The sequence below is a fragment of the Mus pahari genome, chromosome 19 (genome assembly GCF_900095145.1).
Source record: "Mus pahari chromosome 19, PAHARI_EIJ_v1.1, whole genome shotgun sequence".
In the NCBI taxonomy this organism is placed as follows: domain Eukaryota; kingdom Metazoa; phylum Chordata; class Mammalia; order Rodentia; family Muridae; genus Mus; species Mus pahari.
In genome coordinates this window covers 85,144,808-85,161,068 of record NC_034608.1, presented here as the reverse complement: position 1 = coordinate 85,161,068, position 16,261 = coordinate 85,144,808, and the positions used below count along the sequence as shown (strand labels likewise).

The window sequence follows — 16,261 nt, the reverse complement described above, 5'->3', positions numbered from 1 at the left end:
CAGCCTTGTGTGTTAAAGAGGGAGCTGGGGCTCTAGCCGTGTGTGTGTGTGTGTGTGTGTGTGTGTGTGTGTGTGTGTTAGAGAGGGAGCTGGGGCTCTAGTCGTGTGTGTCTGAGGCCCTGGAACAGTTACCAAGAGCAAAATGCAGTAAGGCTGGAGCCCCAGTTGGGCCAAGGGAGAGGTGGGGCTCCTTGTGCATAGGCCCTGGGGTAGAAGCAAAGGGAAGGCTAGGGAAGACTGCAGAGCTCTCAACCCTTAGGGAGGAAAACTGAGTCCCCGGTTGGGATGAGAGGAAAAGAGGATTGGAAAAAGCAAAAACAAAAACAAAAACAAAACCGATTCTCCAAGAGGCTCAGAGAACAGAGGTTGCACCCATGCCCAGGTTCCCATTAAGAAGCTAAACTGCAGTCCTGGAAGGTCTCTCATGCCCCAGATGGATGAGGTGGCACCAACATGGTTCTAGTCTGGGCCCTGAATGACTTCTCCCTGGCAAACTTGGCCTTGGGAGGAGGCGGGTCTTATGAAGCCTGCAATCGCAGTTGCATTTGGGGCTTGTCCCAGGGCTCAGCGGAGGTCTCAGCGTCCGTGCGAAGGAGCAGGAGGAACAGGCCAGAGTGGAGGCGGCGGGGGCCAGGGGGCCGCCCCGGAGGTCCCAGGCAGACAGCCGCCCGCTAATTCAGAATTCCTTCGGCATGAACTGGGACGTGCCAGCGTCTCTACCCTGGCCCACCCACCGCTTCCTGCCTGGGCGCCCCCCTCGGCAGGGTGGGAGGCACTGCCCCGACCCGGGACCCCACTGTCTGCACTCCTGAGCAATGATCACACCCCTCTGTCCCTCCCCAGCATTTGTCTGGCCAGGAAGGGGACTCTCTGGGGGGTCCTGGCTGGGGAGTAATGCCCACACTAGCCTAGCCTGGATTCCCCAGCAGCTGCCCTTCATGGCTTGCGGGGGGGGGGGGAGAGGGGGGCAAGCCCAAGCTTTCTCCTTCGAGAGAGAGACTGGTACAGTCCTCAACAGAACTTAGTCCACCTGGCACCCCCTTCCCTGATTCCCTCCATAAAACAGGAAAGAGGTTCTGTGGGCTCGGACTCAGAAGCCGAACTCTGGAGTACCAGAGATAGAGGACCCCAGTCTCCCTCTTGGCTTCCACAAACAATGGACCAAAGCCGCTGGGGACTGGGGCACACACATGCCAAGCTAGACAGAGCAGCAGCTGACAGCAGCCCCTAAGCCTGGAGGAGACACTCCTCCTTTTTTCTTCTACCCTCTTCCCGTCCTTTCGCCCACAAAGCCGGGGCCTATACAAGCTTCTTTCCCCCTTTCCCAACGCGGAGTTGCTGCCGTTATTAAAAAGAACACCATGTGTTTTAAAAGGGAAAAGTGTGAGATTCCCTGAAAGGCCAACGGGAAGGTGGCCTCCATCCCAGCCATCCTCCAGGGGCCTCCATCTCCTGTCCCGCTGGTACCTGCATACACTTTTACGACCCACCGGCTGGCTGGTCAGGTGCTAAGACACACCGTAAGTACAAACAGATTGCAGAGGTGTGAGAACCTCTTATTTAATTTCTCTCCCCCTTAAAGGAAAAAACACACGCGCCACCCCCACTCCGCCACCTTCGCCTGTTGCTCTGCAGCCCGCCCGGAAACAAAGCTTAGCGCTATTGGTGGCATTCAAAAAACTACCCAGGCTTGGCAGCAACACCAACTCCCCGGAAAGGTCCCGGGTGTCACCACATCACCTGCCCAGACACCTTGGGCAAGCAGGAGTGTAGGTTCCTGTCCCCTGACGAGAGCGGGAGGGCGTCCACAGACACCGAGGACAAACTGCACAGATTACTAGCCTAGAGCAACAGCGCAGCGTGGTGCCCCTGCGGTGTGGCCTGTGTCTCCGGATGGGGTCCTGAGAGTGGTGGGGAAAGATCTCCAGTGCACTCGGCCATATGCGTACCCCGGCGTTGCCTCCCCTGTGAAATGAATATGGGACCACGAGTGCGGGCGTGCCTGTGTGTGTGTGTGTGTGTGTGTGTGTGTGTGTGTGTCTGTGTAGAGGATGGAATGCGAGCGCCGCGATGGTGTGCGAATACGCATCTGGGCTGCAGCGCGCGTCGGAGGGCAGGGTGACGGGACATAAGCCAGTGGGACTCTTTTGTGTGTCTTTGGGTGTGTCCCAGAGAGGGTCTGGATGTGGAGACCGCATCCTGGCGGGGATGTGTGCGTTGGGTGATGGTGGCTCAAGGCCAGGAGTTCCTCCTGGGACAGTGGGGTTCTCTTGGCAGCTGACCCCCACTGGGTGCCCCTTAGACAATGAAGTCTGGGCTCGCGGTGCCCGGACACGCTTGCTCTCGCTCCGCACCGAAATTTCAGTCGCTAGAGGCTCTCAACCCAGCGCAGCCTGAATGAGACCGGTTGTGAGCCCCACCAGTGGAGAGGACTTCGAGGATACCAAAGCATGGAGTCTGCTATAGGGGGGAGGGGGCGGCGCCGACCCCACGGAGAGGCAAGTCCCGGGGGACGCCGGGCCGCATGCCAGGCGGACAGGAGGGCTCACGATAACGCCCCACCCTCCCTCCGGGGATCATCACTTCATGGGGGAGGGGACCCCATTTTGCTCCAGCACCCAACCCAACGCACTCAAGAGTATGCCCCCGGCCAGGGAGGCTTCCCTTCCGTTCTGATATCCAAGACACAGGCGTGCGCCCCGAAGCGTCCCAGCACCCTGAAGGAGGGGGGGTCCCAAGACACTGCGATGTCCTTCAAAAGGAGCCTGGTCAGACAGCCTCGCAAAGGGGATAACGATAAGAGGCCTCTGATGTATAACGGGGTACTCTTGGGAGGCTGGGTGGTGGTGCCGTGAGCCCCACAGGTGAGGGCGCCCCGAGGGCCGCCTTCCTTTGTTCCCGGGACGTCCAGGTGGCGCTCGCGCCCCCTCTTCCATCCCCCGCGACTACCCCCCGGGGCGCCCTATCCCGGCTTCCCTGGGGAGGTGGGGAGCAGGGCGCACGGTACTCACGGGCTCCCGATCCGCCCCGAGGCACCCCGAGGACACAGAGCAACAGAGGCGACCACAGCGAGGACAGCGGCCGCGGCGGCCGCCGCGCGGATTGGGCGACGGGGCCCGGGCGACCCGCGGGCATGGGGGTGGCGCGCAACGAGCGGTAACTGCAACGCCGGTATGGGGCGGGGGCGAGTCTGCGGGGTGCAGATTGGGGCTCGGGTCCTCACGCACGTCACTGGGCGCGGACAGCGAAGGCCGGAGCAAGTCTGAGCAGCCGAAATTGACAAGGCGCTAATGCGCCGCTCGCCCCGCCCGGCCCCGCCCCCGGCCCGGCCCGGCCCCTGGGGGGGGTGATCGTGGGCCCCGCACCGGCCTTCCCACCGCCCGCGGGCACCGCGCGCCCCGCCCGGCCGGCCTCCGCCCAGTTACCACTCCTAAACGTCCCATCCTCCTGCGCGAAGCCCCTCACTCCTTCCCCACCAGCCCGTGGGACCTCCCTCTCTGGTCCCGCCCGTCCCAGGCTTCCCACCCCCTCATCTGGGATCCTGTACCCTTAACTCCGAATAGGTTCCTCTCGCTAGCAGCCCTGGTGCTTTTCCAGGATCCTCTCCACTCTACCGGGATCCTTTCTATCCGCCTTCCCCGCCCCTCTTACGGGGCCCCCATACCCACTTTGGTCCGTCACACACACACTGAGCAGTACCTGAACCCGTTCATCCTCTTTCAGCCCTTCTTCCTTCACCAGAGAGTTTGAAAGTTGCCACCAGTCCCTTTCTCTGGGTGCACGGGTCCTACCGATCCCCACCCCAAGCCTTCATGCCACCTCTTCCATCCTCGCTGCACAGCCTCGTCTCGTGCAGGGGGGAAAAAGCCAGAAGGCAGGGAGTCTCCAGCCTCCGGTCCCTTCTCGCCTATCATATCTGCGGGAGATGTCCGGGAGCGCGTGCAGGGAGCCCCTACGAGTGGGCTCATGGGAGAGGTGTGTCCTTTGGGGAACGGAACCGAATCCCGCATTCCTAGGTCCCATCGGTGCAGAATAGTTCTCCCTAAACTTCTTCACATCCCCCCACGGAAAAATCCACTCAGCGGCCCGCGGGTGGGGTGCGCCACGCGGTGAGTAATCACTGCGGCGGCCGCCGCCCGCCAACTTCAGGTAACGCGGGCAGCCCCGAGCAACGCGGAATTATCACCGATTGAGCGCAGAGTTCTTTCTCTGGGTTATTTTTGTTGGCCACTGTTTGGGGTTTTGGGGACCCCTCCCGGACCAACCCAGCCCTGGCATTTCATCTCTCTGATCGCTTCTTCGTCTCCACCCTATCCGGATGCCCACGAAGGGAGGTCTCTGGCCTGCAAGATCTTTGCTGGTGGGCGGCGCTTGAAATGCGAGTTCCCGGGTGGTCCCACCCCACGGGTTGGGTAAAGGCCCCCAGCCACAGCTCCCTGAGAGTAAAGGGCTCGACTTCTCCTATACAACCTTTCCCTTGGAGGCTCAGCCCCTTCCTTAAAGGTCCTCCAGGTAGCTTCAAATGACAAAGGAGAGAAATAAAAACTTAAGGCGGCCACTGCCATTTTGCTGGGGGCAAACTAGGCCTCTTGTGCCTCAGTTTCTTCTTTTGTACAGTGGATAATCTGGGACCAACTTAAAAGTTTACTTGTAAAGAATCAAGTACGGGAACAAAGTCTCCCCAAACTTAAAATCTGATAAGCACGGTGGGATGCAGAGGTGGCACTGGCCTGCAGGTCCCCTCTGAGAAATGTGGCCAGGTGGCCTAGGGCTCTGTGGAGGCCGTGGGTCTTGGCTACATTTCCAGGATCATTGCCGCCCCTCCCCCACAGCTCCTGCTTCGCTCCGGTCTCCTATAGGTAGGGAAGTAGGAATCTCAACTCCTGGGAGGCTTTGGAGTAAAGATCTTTATTTTACTTGTTCCCGAATGCTCCTCCTCCCAGGCCCGGGTGGAAAGGGCTAACTTCCCCTATGCACCCAGGTGCTGCAGGCAACGACCTGGGAGCTGTGTGACTGAATGCTTTCTCCTTCTTCCCACAGGTACAATCCATCAGCAATCCGGTTGGCCCTGGTTCCAAAACACACCCCCATCCTAAGCTTCTGACACCCCCCCCCCCCCCCCGTCCAGGCCCCTCATCCTCTTCCCGGGATGCTGCAGGCCTTCCTCTGGGCTCCTTCCGCCTCAGGAGATGTTGCAGGCCTCCTCTAGGGTTCCTTCCGTCTTCCTTCAGTCTTTGTTTTCATCACAGGCAGAGGGACTTTGAAAGAAGTGAGACCCAACTCTGCCTTGCCACCCGGTGCCCATACTAGATGCTCCCCTCTCCATCTTGCTGGCTGTTTGGGCTCCTTGTTTTCAGGAGCCTTAGTTCTTTGCCAGTGGCTTCGGTAAAACTTCCCTCGCGCCTTTTGTGAATTCCCACAACTCCCCAGCGACACCTTCACTCTTTCACCGTCTTTGCAGCATAGCCCTTCAAAGCGCCTGCTCTCTTGCCACTTCACTTTGCTAGTCCTGAATACCTGAGGGCTCCCAGATTTCATGCTGCTGGGCAAAGCAAGGGCCAGAAGAGTTGAGTAAATACAAAAAGAAAAAGCCATACAAGAATCCCGTCCCTCCAGAAAACAGCACCGGCTAGTGTCCTGCTGCTGGGTTTCAGAGTAGGGTACTGCACACACTCCACTTAGCTGTCTGACCCAAGCTGGCAGACAGCCCTCTCTGGTGTTTGACCTCTACCCTCTGGATGACCTTTTTACCCTTTGGGGCAAAGAAGTTGGCCTTAAGGTGCACCCATCCTTTCCCTGTGTTCCCATGGAATTAACTCTTTCCTCCCCAGCCCAGGCCTTTCTTTGCTTAGGAAAGGAAGTTAAGGTGTACTTTCTGACAAATATTGACCTAAGTCATTGAAGGTGGCTGGGAATGTTAGAAGGGGTGGGTGGAAGGGCTCTTTATTAGCCCTGAACTCTTTACCCAGGGATCTCCTGTGGAGGAACAAGGCAGGTTTAAATCGGGGAAATTTCCCAGCCTCAGATTCCCAAATGAGAACCACTACTGCTTTGCCAGAGCAGCAAGGACAGTAAAAATGAAAGCCTGCGGGACCCAGAAGGGCAGAGCTGGGACCTGCCCTTCCCTGTGACCGGACCACTCCTCCAGGAGGAACCCTCCCCATCCTGCCTGTACCTGGCTGTGCTCTGAGCAATGGGGTTATTGAGGGTCTGCTTGAGGGCCTGTGGGTGCTTCAGCCTTTCTCACCGGGACAGCCTAGACAGTAGGAACATCAGACCTCAATTTTACAGTGTTTTGCAATTTAAGTACTAGATATGGATGTGGGGAGGTCCCAGTCTGGACTTGGGTGCTCTGGGGCCACCAAGCCTGTGGTCCTTGTTCCTCTGCATCCTCAAAAGACTTGCTGAGTCCCAGGATAGCCAGTCGCGTATGGGGGAAACACCGCACCCCTCCTCTCATCGCTCCTCCCATGACAGCAGGCAGCGGCGCCACCCAGCCTTGTCGGACTGGACTCCGTTTGGGGGTGGGGGTCAGCAGGGTCGTGACGAAGGCGGCCAGGGACAAAGGGCGCTTGTCTGCGGCCTGCCCTGACCGAGTGGCTGCTTCCCGGACGCCGGGAGTCCGCTGATTCACGCGGACAGCGCCCCCCGCCCCCGCCGCGCCGCCCCGGGGGGTAGGAAGTGGGGGGGGGACGCGGGGCGGCGGCGAGTCAACTTTCCCTCTTAAGCCCCGAAGGAATGTCGGCGGATTTCCTGAAATCCGACCCCGGCCGCCCGCCGGCCGCCCGCCCCTCACCTGGGCCAGCTCCCCGGGGAATGCCAGGAGGGGCGTCGGGGCTCACCTGGGGGGCCGGGGTCAAGTCCTCTTCCGCTTACCCCCAGCGGCCTCGAGGAGCAGAAAAGGAGGGGGGTGCTGGAAGCCAACAAACTTGCTTTCAGCCCTGGGACGCTCTAACCCAAACCCTCATGCCTCAGTTTCTCTCTCTGCAAACAAGCATGGGAAGTTCTTTTTTACACTGGACGATGACCCCTCCCCCCACACAAGGTGTCACGTGGCCCGAGCTAGCCTCAATTTTTCGGCCATCCTCCTGTCTCGGTCTTTCCTGTTGAGACTGTCAGGCCCGCCTTGTCATCAGCCCCCATCCTCCCTAGCTTGGCAGCCCCTGTTAGCCCTCGTCTGTATCATGTCACCTAAGCCCATCCCCTGTGCCATTCCGGGTTCCAATGACCTAATTTGGAAGGGGGACAGCCCTACCCTATAGGGTTTTTGTCAGAGAAAAAAAGTCATGGCAAGAAAATCTTTGTTGAAAGGAGTGTTTGTTTGAAATTGAATGAAGGACCGTAATTGCAGAAGGGTTAAGTGCCCGGGACTCTGCAAATGACAAGTGTGAACTTGAATTCCGGCTCTGCCCAGGCATCCGGGTGCCAGGTTTCCCACCTGTAAATTGGGGAAACAGGCTTTGCGTTTGGTTTATTGAGAAAGGGTCTCGCTCTACGGGCCAGATTGACTTAGAACTCACGTCCTAACCCAGATTGACCTTGACCTCACAGGGATTCTCCTGCCTCAGCCTTTCCGCGTGTTGGGATGATGGGCATATGCCAAGGCGTCCAACTCGAGGAAACGGTCGGGGTCCCAGCGCACAAGGACCGTGCCCAGGGTGCGCTGGTGGAAGAGAGGCCCAGCCGGGAGGGGCGGGGGAGGGGCCGCGCCGGGATCCAGATGTTCAGGTCCGCCAGGCACAGCCGCGCCTGATTAAGCCACGTGGGGGCCGGCCCGGGCCGCTGAGATGAAAGCAAGCGGCCGGCGGGGACCCGGGCGCGCCAGCCCCTCCTCCCGACCGGAACCTGCGGCTCCCTGTGACCCGACGACCCTGCGAGCGGCCTCCTCGTCTACTGGGGCGGAGCGACAGGGCGCGCGGGCCGCAGGCACCTGTGCCAAGCAGGCCACTGGGGCTCAGAGCCCGCGCCCTGGCGCCCGGACGGAGGAAGCCGTGGAGACCTCCGAATCCAGGACGGAAGCCACAGTGTCCCTATTTGCGTCAGGTTTTCTCACCAGATGGGAAAAGTGAGCGGCTCAGAGGCCTTGTTAGAGTTGTGGGGGCCTCCGAGTCCCAGGGAGACACTGAGTCCCCTCAGGTCTGTTGTCCGCACTGAAATGGAGGGAGACCACCTTAAGTGTTGCTCCCTGAAGTTCCTCGACGACTTCCTGGAGGAGGCAGCTGCCCCTAGAGTACCTCCCCTAGAGTCTTAGTGTCCCGGAAGCAGGCCAACTGTGGCTGGTGGTCGGCTGGTTTCCGAGCCCTCAAATGCTTCAAATCCACCCCAGCTCCAGCTCTAGGGTCCTGCTCGCTCTTTCTGGCCTCCCTTCTCCTCCACTTCCTCTCTCTCCACTCCCAAGTCTTTGTCCGCCTCCTCCTGGTCCTCAAACACCTCTTGTTTCCCCTCCTCTCTCACTGTCTTCCTCCCTTCTTTCCATTTTACCCTTCCCCTCCCCCACTTTCCGTTTTCTTCCTCTTCTCATTCTACCTCCCCCTCCATCCTCCCAGGCCTTCAACCTCCTCATCCTCTTGGTCTCCTTCTCTCTCTCTTCTTTCATCGCCCTGTTCATACTCCTCTTCCTTTTTAAAAAATTCCTTGACTAAGGATCTCAGATGCTCCCTGCCCCGGTTGCTCTTGGCCTCCATCCCTGAGTGGCCTGAGATAGGCCTATCACCGTATCTAGTGAGATCCTCTTTGTCATCCCCGGCCCGCAGATCCAAGTCCGGTCAAAGAGCCGGACCATGATTATCAAGACTATGTCCCCTACCCGAGTAGAGATTCACCTGCCCGCCCCGCTCGCCGCAGCACCCCCCCCCCTTTCCCAGGCTGCCTCGCTCAGTGACGTCAACACCCGGTCCCGCATCCCGGGGCCCGCGCTGCGCATCTTCAGCCATGGCTGCGGTAGCGTTGCCGCTGCTGCTGTTGTTGGCGTCACCGGTCACCCCAATCCCAGCGCGCGACCCCTTCGCTCCGCAGCTCGGGGACACTCAGAGGTGCCAGCAGCGGTGTCGCCAGCACCACCCTGGCTCGCCGCCTGCGCAGGTAACAGATGGACTCTCAGGAACCCAGTGACTGGAAAAGGGGAGGGACCTGAGTGCAAGACCCTCAGATGGAGGAGGGGATGCGAGTTCCTGGCATGCTAGTGCAGATTGGGGTCCTCGGAAGGGGCCTGCATGGGGGAACCTTGGATGCGGGAGAGTTCTTTGCCAGGAGAAAAGAGCTGATGTGGGGTTCCTCAGGTTGGCAGAGGGACGCGGGATTCTGAGTCCCTAGAGAGATGTGGGAGCCAGAGAGTCCTCTAGAAATAGTGGGGAGACAGGGTGGAGGATCTTCAGGAGTGGGAGGAACTGAGGTGCCTGCAATGAGGGTGTCTTGAAGGGGGAGGGCTCTCTCAGAACTGCCCTTCCTTCCAGGAAGGGATCAATTGGCACCTGGGGTGAACACTGTAAGTGGGGACATGCCAAAGGGAGGCTGAGACCTGCTCCTGAGAGGTCCTGGAGCACCACCCCCACCCCCCAGTCCAAGGACACTTGGTGCTGTTCCCCCCCCCCCCATGGGCTCTCTTCTCTTCCCACGGTCCTCACTGCCTTCTTGGAGACAGCTCTGCTCCAGTCTGTCCCTAAGTGCAAGCTCTGCCTCTCTCTGAGAAGCCAGCTCTCTGCCAGCGCCATCCTGGAGAGGCCGCTGTGCAGTCCACTGTCCAGCCTGCTCAGAAAGCTTTCTCTTTCTCAGAGGGAATATGTCCAGGTTCCCTCCCTCCCCCAGTGATGATCCTGGCTTTCTGAAACCTCAGTCTCATGGATTCTTAGGGGGACCCCAGCCTTCTTCCCCGAGTACCTTTGCCTGAGTCTCTATCTCCCTTCCCAGCCTGAGTCAGAGGGTCCCTCAGAGACCCCGAATAACAAGGCTGTCCTGATCAGTGCTTGTGAGCGCGGCTGTCGGCTTTTCTCCATCTGCCGCTTTGTGGCCAGGAGCTCTAGGCCCAATGCCACAGAGACAGAATGTGAAGCAGGTGAGTCCTCCAGGGAGGGCTGGGTGCACCTTGGGGCTGCAGCAGGGGTATCCTGGGAAGCAGCTCCCAGTGACTCCATCCTGTGGTCCGCAGCCTGCACCGAGGCTTACGTGAAGGCAGCGGAGCAACGGGCCTGCAGTGAGGGGTGCTGGGGCCATATCCCTGAACCTGAGACCCAGCAGGAGCAGAAGGTGAACCCCCTCACCTGTAAACCCCCATCTGAAACCAAGCACTCACAAGAAAGACTGTGTGGCTTCTTCCCCTGAATGGGCTCCTGTGAACACAGCTGTCCTATGGCAGGGCAGGGGTCCCCACTGGATACTGAAGCTCAGGTTTTCTCACACTAGCTGTCTAAGTCAGCCCAGCCCAGTCTCCCAGCAGGAGTTTGTTGACAGTTCTGTCTTGGGCTAACCCTTCCCAGGACTTGGCTTTGGACCCGCCCAGGGGGCGGCTCTCCCTTCGGTACCTGTTTTCCATGCTCTGCAGCGACCTGATGAGTTCTGCCCAGGGCTTTCTATCCTCCACCTGGACATATTCCCTTCAGACAGACAACCGGAAAGTGGTGGTGTTCCAGGTGAGAGAATAATGGCACGGTGAACTGGAGTGGCAGCCTGTGGTTGCCTCGTGGTATATGAAGTCCTCACGAGAGAACTTCAGGCAACATTACATCCAGGAACCCTGTTCTTGCCATCCATGTGGGTCCTGGTGACTGAACTCAGTTCATGCGGCCTGGCAGCCATTACCTTAGTTCATTGAGCCATATTACCTGCCCTCTGTCTGGGGCTTTACCTCTGATTGGCACTGGTTGGGTCACATGACCATGTTAGTCAATCACAGTAATTCTATGTCGTTGGCTTGGGCGTCTTCCTGTTCCTAGGGATCATAAGAGGGGTTCATGGATGCAGCCCATGGGATGGAGTTCTCCTGCTTGACTCCTGGGAGAACTGGGGGGGGGGGGCACCTGGACGAGGAACTCTAGCCCTCTTGCATCTGAGATGCACCTGCCAGGGCTCAGAGGGTACCTCTGTGACATTGTGTTCCCTGCTCAGACTCGGCCTGTAGTAGAGAACTTTGCATTCCAAGGGAGCCATCTGCAGCGAGTGGAGGTGACCTGGAGGAGGTCCCATCCCAAGGCTCTAGAGCTGCACATGGGTAAGATTGCAAAAACTCCATGATCAGTGGCGTGGGATCCATAGTCTCCCAGGGTTCAGTGGTCCCAGGATTCATGGTCCACCTCCACATTCTGTGGGTCATCTTCCAAGATCCCTTGCACCTCTACTCCAGCCCTACACAGCCTCCTGCCCGAGTGCTGGCGTTTATTCCCCACTCCTGACCAGGCTGTCCTAGCTGAGCCTGGGACTGAGATGCCCCCCACCTTTCAGACCCTGTAGGCCCCTTGGACAAAGTGAGGAGGGCTAAGCCCCGAGTGAAGACCAGCAAAGCCAAGGTGGAGTCTGAGGACCAACAGGAGAGTGACTTCCTCAGCTGCATGTCCCGGTAGGTGCCGGTGGTCTAGGCTGGGCTGGGCGCAGAGGTGGGAGGCTCAGGTAGCTGAGCTATGCCTGTCCTTGGTACAGGCGCTCCGGGCTGCCTCGATGGGTCCTGTTCTGCTGTCTCTTCCTGTCTGTCCTGGTCATGCTCTGGCTGACTTGCTGCACTCTGGTCACCACACCAGGCCAGCACCTCAAGTTCCAGGTGAGTAACAGTCATGGTGGCTAGGGCTGCACGCTGGGGGGGGGGGTCCTGTTTGCCCTGGGAAGCCAGACAAGGATCTTTCGCCCCAATCCATACAGCCTGTAACTGCAGAACAGCACAAGGGCCTCCTGGTGGCATCTGACTGGCCCTTGTCCCCACCCCCGCCGCCTGCCTATGAGGACAGCACATCTCCTTACAAGTGGAAGCTTGATTTGACCACGCTGTGATCTCCAGCCTACTGCCAGGCACAGGGACCTCCCCGCGTTCTGTACCCTAAAGCCCAAGGTCAAGGTGGGGACCAACCTTGGGCTTATCCACCTCCCAGTCTTCGCTCCCTCTCTTGCCAGCACATCCCTCAGTCCCCTTGAGACAAGTGGACCTAAGTGGCTGAGAGAGGAGGGTCTGGCCGCCTTGGCACCCCCAACTTGCTTTCCCAGGAGCTGGCTTTTTGACATTCCTCACATGTTCTGAGTATGGAACCTCATCTCTGTTGCGTTTCCTTTTCTTTCTCTGTGTCCTCACTGTGGGGCTGGGGTCTCAGGGGCTCCCCTCTGCTAAGGTTCCTTCGCTTTGTCTCTGGAAACCCAACCCCACAAGGACAGAGTGGTGGGAACTCCCTCCTGGGAGGAGATAAGGAGATATAAACCTTTAAATAAAGTGAATAAAAGGGTGGCTGAGCCTGCTTTAGTCAGTGCCTGCCCTAGGGTGGGCTGGGTTTGTTGGGTTCTTCCAACCTTGGAGAAGCCCAGGAAATTCTTAAAGAGCAAGAGGGACAAACAGGTCACAAACCTAGTGAGTGAATGTCCCTGACAAAGCCTGTCCCACCTGTAGCCTGAGTGAGGTTGTGCCTCTTACGGACCTGATGTCCCTCCTGTAAAATCAGTAGGTTACTCCTTGAAATCTGCTGATAATTTTGTGATTATCTGGCATCCCTTTTTCTGTTAGGGGCAGAGCTCTGACCCACTGCTGACAGACTTAGGACCCCTGGTGGAAGAAGATCCTAGGCATGAGTCCCTCACTGGGGGATTCTAGGCAGGGCTCCACCCCTGAGCCACGCCCCCAGCGCAGCACTGGGGGATTCTAAGATGTCTTTCAGCCACTGAGTCACACCTCCTGCCTTTATTATGCTGGCTTTGTTTTTTGGTTATGTACGCCAAGCTGGCCAAGAACTGTCAATATTCCTCCCTCAGTCTGAAAGAGAGGTAACTGGGGTGTGCCATTAGACCCTCTTGCAATGACTTTTGGAGTGTACCCTCAGCAGCATGAATTCTGTGCACAGGCTACGGAGGGCCTCACTGCTGGAGCACTCTTGTGGCAATCCAAACACCTTGGCACTCTCCCTGGCACTGGGAAACAATGACCCCTCCCCCCCCCCCATGCACACACAAACATTAAGTGCCTACTCTAACCAATTAGCCCAGTTCCAATCCTCACCTCTGGGGACCTCTAAGTAGCCTCTGTTCTTCCTGGAACTCTAACTTATTCCAACTTCATGCTTGTCCCCTCACCTCCTGAGCCACCTTGGTTTCCTTGACAACCCCAGATCCTCTTGCCCTTACACTATGACCCTCTCCAGTTTCCCTTCAAGACCTATCTAGTCAAGAACAAGTTTGATTACTGACATGAATGTCTTCTGGTTTCTATTGTCATACAGCACCCCCACATACAACTGTGCCATCAAGGTCCCCACAATCTAGTCTGGGAGTCACCAACCCTTGCTCACTGTAATCTAGTCACAAGATCAGAGAAATCCCCGTCTTTCCTTGCTCCCTCCCCCCCCTCCAGGCTGGCCTCTTGACCCTCCTGCCTCCACCTCCCAAGTGCTGGAATGGCAGGTATGGGTCACCATGCATAGTCGATACAGTACTGGGATGGAGTCCTGGGCTTTACGGGCATGCGAGACGGAGTTCAACCCTTTGATCCAATTTGAGCCTGTGTTGCTTGTGTTTCTCTTTAGCCGGTTTAGCTTTGACTGCAGCTCGCCTGCCTTTACAGTCAGATCACAGGGTTTACAACACCTCAGGGACACCTGGGATGGCTTGGGAAGGACTCAAGTGTCCCATGAGAAACTCAAGGCTGCTCTGCCAGTTAGGAGCAACTGGTTTCTACCAGAATATCAGGAGAGAGAATCCTCTTTGACCACATAGCTGACAGTCATGAAGGTTGTCGGGCTCTTGAAGCCTCAGTTCTCCCACTTGTCCCCAAGGTTCTGTTTATAATCATCTGGTGTTGCATGCAGATCAGGTGGTAGTAGATGTCTGGCTGGCTAGATGGCAATCTGCAGGAACATCTATGTGTCAGGGTAGCAGAGGGTTGCCATGGGAACCAGTATCCTAGTTTTCTGGTGACAACAGCCCACAGTAGTTCTACCACCAGGGCTAGGAACAGATGGATCCAGATTCAGTTGTACAGCAGACATAACACACACACTCTGGACACTTTGAGGGAAAGGCAGGGATTCCCAGCCTCCTGGAGAGAACTGAGAGCAAAGGTCCGATTCCCACACTAAAGGCTTGATAACCATAAGGGTTGTTCCCTGTGCCCTGAAGGCTGTCCCTGTGCACTCCTGACCGACTCTTTGGTCTGAAAGAATATCCTGAGCCTTCCAGCCCTGGCCCACAACCTATGTCACATTGTCTCAACATCAGCTTTTATCATGTTGACAATTAAGTAGTTGCTTGTTCACTTGTGTGATGATTGGTTTAATAAATGGTCCCTCTGCCAGATGCAACACGCTGGGCGTCTCAGTCGCAGCTGTGTCCCACACACTGAGGAAGCCATTCTCAATACATCTTTGTCGACACGCTCTTTGCTCCGCCTTGCCTCACTTCCCGCTTCCCACGGTGGCCCCGTTGCTTTCCCTTGGGCTCTTTTTGGCACTTTGATTAGGGCCTTCTGCATCATGTCCACCTGGAATGTATTGGAACATTCTGGACTTTTCTGTAGTGTTCCAAAAATGTTTGACTGTTCTGGAACATTCTAGAATACATTCAATTCTTACTAAAGCAGGGATGGCACCATTCCTTGGAAAGACTGTTGCTGACCTTAATAAAGTACTGGCTTCCCTCTTGAATTCTTTCAGACTGCTAACCTTGTGCATTTCACCACCTGGAATGGCCTTTGCCCCGACCGGTGTGCATGTGGTAGATTTATATTTTCCATTAGAATATACTTCACAAATGTTCTGGATCTTGAGGTCAGGGTTTTAGTCTGATGTGAGTGTATTTAAATTCTCAACAGTAGCTGAACACGGTGTCTAAAACAACAAAAACAAAACCCCCAAGGTGGACATCTCCTGGGGATGTCCTCTGTCCTCCATACACATATGTGCACACATGAATATTCATTATGAACACACACATGCATACACAAGAAATAAAAGAATAGAATAGAGCTGCTTGCTTTCTGCTTTTCTTGCTTGCAGTGTTGAGGAGATGACTTTGGGCATGTCAGGCCAGGGTTCCTCACACAATCCTCCAGCCAAGGAATCGGCTTCTGTGAAGCAGGACTCCACGTCCTATAGTCATAGTCAGAACCCAGTAAATCAGGTTTCACAAATAGAGTCTTCCTAGGCTACGCTTGCACTATCTAGAACATTCCTGGAGAGCTTTGCAGTCTGATTCCACCCTTCTCCCCAGACAGCTCCTTGCCCAGCGTCTCATCTTGGGTCAGCAAGGCCTGTTTCTCAATATCCAGAAATAGGCTCCAGCATTGTCCTCCAACTCCAATGGCATCTGGCTGTGTCACTCTGGAGGTCTCGAGTGGATGAAGATTGACAGTAATTCCTTCTTTTTCCTAGCTGCATTGCTGTCCTTTGAGCTGTTCTGGCACTGAACTATGCTCTTCCACCTGGAACATTCCAGACTCTTCCAGTATGTTCTAGAAATTTACCTAATGATTTTTGTATGACTCTTTTATCAGTTCACCTGTTGATGGATCTTTGAGATATTTTCAGTTTGTGGCAGTTTGTATTTATGTTTTGGTCAAAACAAACAAACAAACAAACACAACAAGCTAAGGGCCTGGAAAGATGTCCCAGTGGGTAAAGGTTCTTCTTTCCCCCAAGCCTGAGAGTCTGAGTTTGATGCCTGGAGCTCATATGGTAGGAAAAGAGAACTGAGTCCCACCTGGTCACTGTGGCATGCACCCATACCTGCATACTGGCACACTTGCATACTGGCACACAAGGAAAACTTTTTTTTTTTTTTTTGGTTTGTTTTTTGAGACAGGGTTTCTCTGTGTAGCCCTGGCTAACCTGGAACTCACTCTGTAGACCAGGCTGGCCTCATCTCAGAAATCTGCCTGCCTCTGCCTCCCAAGTGCTAGGATTAAAGGTGTGCGCCACCACTGCCCAGCAACACAAAGAAACTTTAACCACCAACAAATTACTCAGAAGGATGGAGAGGTGTCCCTGCCCCAAAGTAACAATGTGGCTTCACTTGGGAGTGAGCAGATTCAGACAATGTCAGAGGTGGCTTCTATACATCAAATCAGACTTTCTTTATTCCTTTTTTT

General features: G+C 56.4%; 2 protein-coding genes across 5 annotated transcripts in view; one reads left to right on the top strand and one right to left on the bottom strand.

Moving 5' to 3' along the window:
• Window positions 1-3,281, bottom strand: part of Crlf1 (cytokine receptor like factor 1) — a 12,233-nt gene extending 8,952 nt beyond the window's left edge. For 2 of the 3 annotated variants that reach the window (XM_029531966.1, XM_029531967.1), the window contains exon 1: window positions 3,012-3,262. In XM_029531966.1, the coding sequence (XP_029387826.1) occupies window positions 3,012-3,135 (124 nt within the window). In that variant the 5' untranslated portion in view covers window positions 3,136-3,262. Of the gene's footprint in view, window positions 1-3,011 lie in introns of all 3 variants that reach the window. The other variant, XM_021219315.1, reaches the window with a different exon arrangement.
• Window positions 3,282-8,896: 5,615 nt separating this feature from the next.
• Window positions 8,897-12,413, top strand: Tmem59l (transmembrane protein 59 like). Of its 2 annotated transcripts, none has more exons than XM_021219574.1 (8): window positions 8,897-9,081; window positions 9,907-10,051; window positions 10,145-10,242; window positions 10,473-10,625; window positions 11,101-11,203; window positions 11,434-11,548; window positions 11,629-11,746; window positions 11,845-12,413. In XM_021219574.1, the coding sequence occupies exons 1-8, from the start codon at window positions 8,932-8,934 to the stop codon at window positions 11,971-11,973; spliced, it is 1,011 nt and encodes a 336-aa protein (XP_021075233.1). In that variant the 5' UTR covers window positions 8,897-8,931; the 3' UTR covers window positions 11,974-12,413. The 2 variants fall into 2 exon arrangements, with proteins under 2 accessions (XP_021075233.1, XP_029387834.1); XM_029531974.1 differs by having other exon boundaries at window positions 8,904-9,081; window positions 11,434-11,498; window positions 11,845-11,888.
• The last annotated feature ends 3,848 nt before the right edge of the window (window positions 12,414-16,261 follow it).

Coding starts and splice junctions, on each gene's coding strand:
- Tmem59l (XM_021219574.1), top strand. CDS start 8,932: ATGGCTGCGGTAGCGTTGCCGCTGCTGCTGTTGTTGGCGTCACCGGTC. Junction 9,082..9,906: donor CTGGCTCGCCGCCTGCGCAG/GTAACAGATGGA, acceptor CTCCCTTCCCAG/CCTGAGTCAGAGGGTCCCTC. Junction 10,626..11,100: donor GGAAAGTGGTGGTGTTCCAG/GTGAGAGAATAA, acceptor TTCCCTGCTCAG/ACTCGGCCTGTAGTAGAGAA.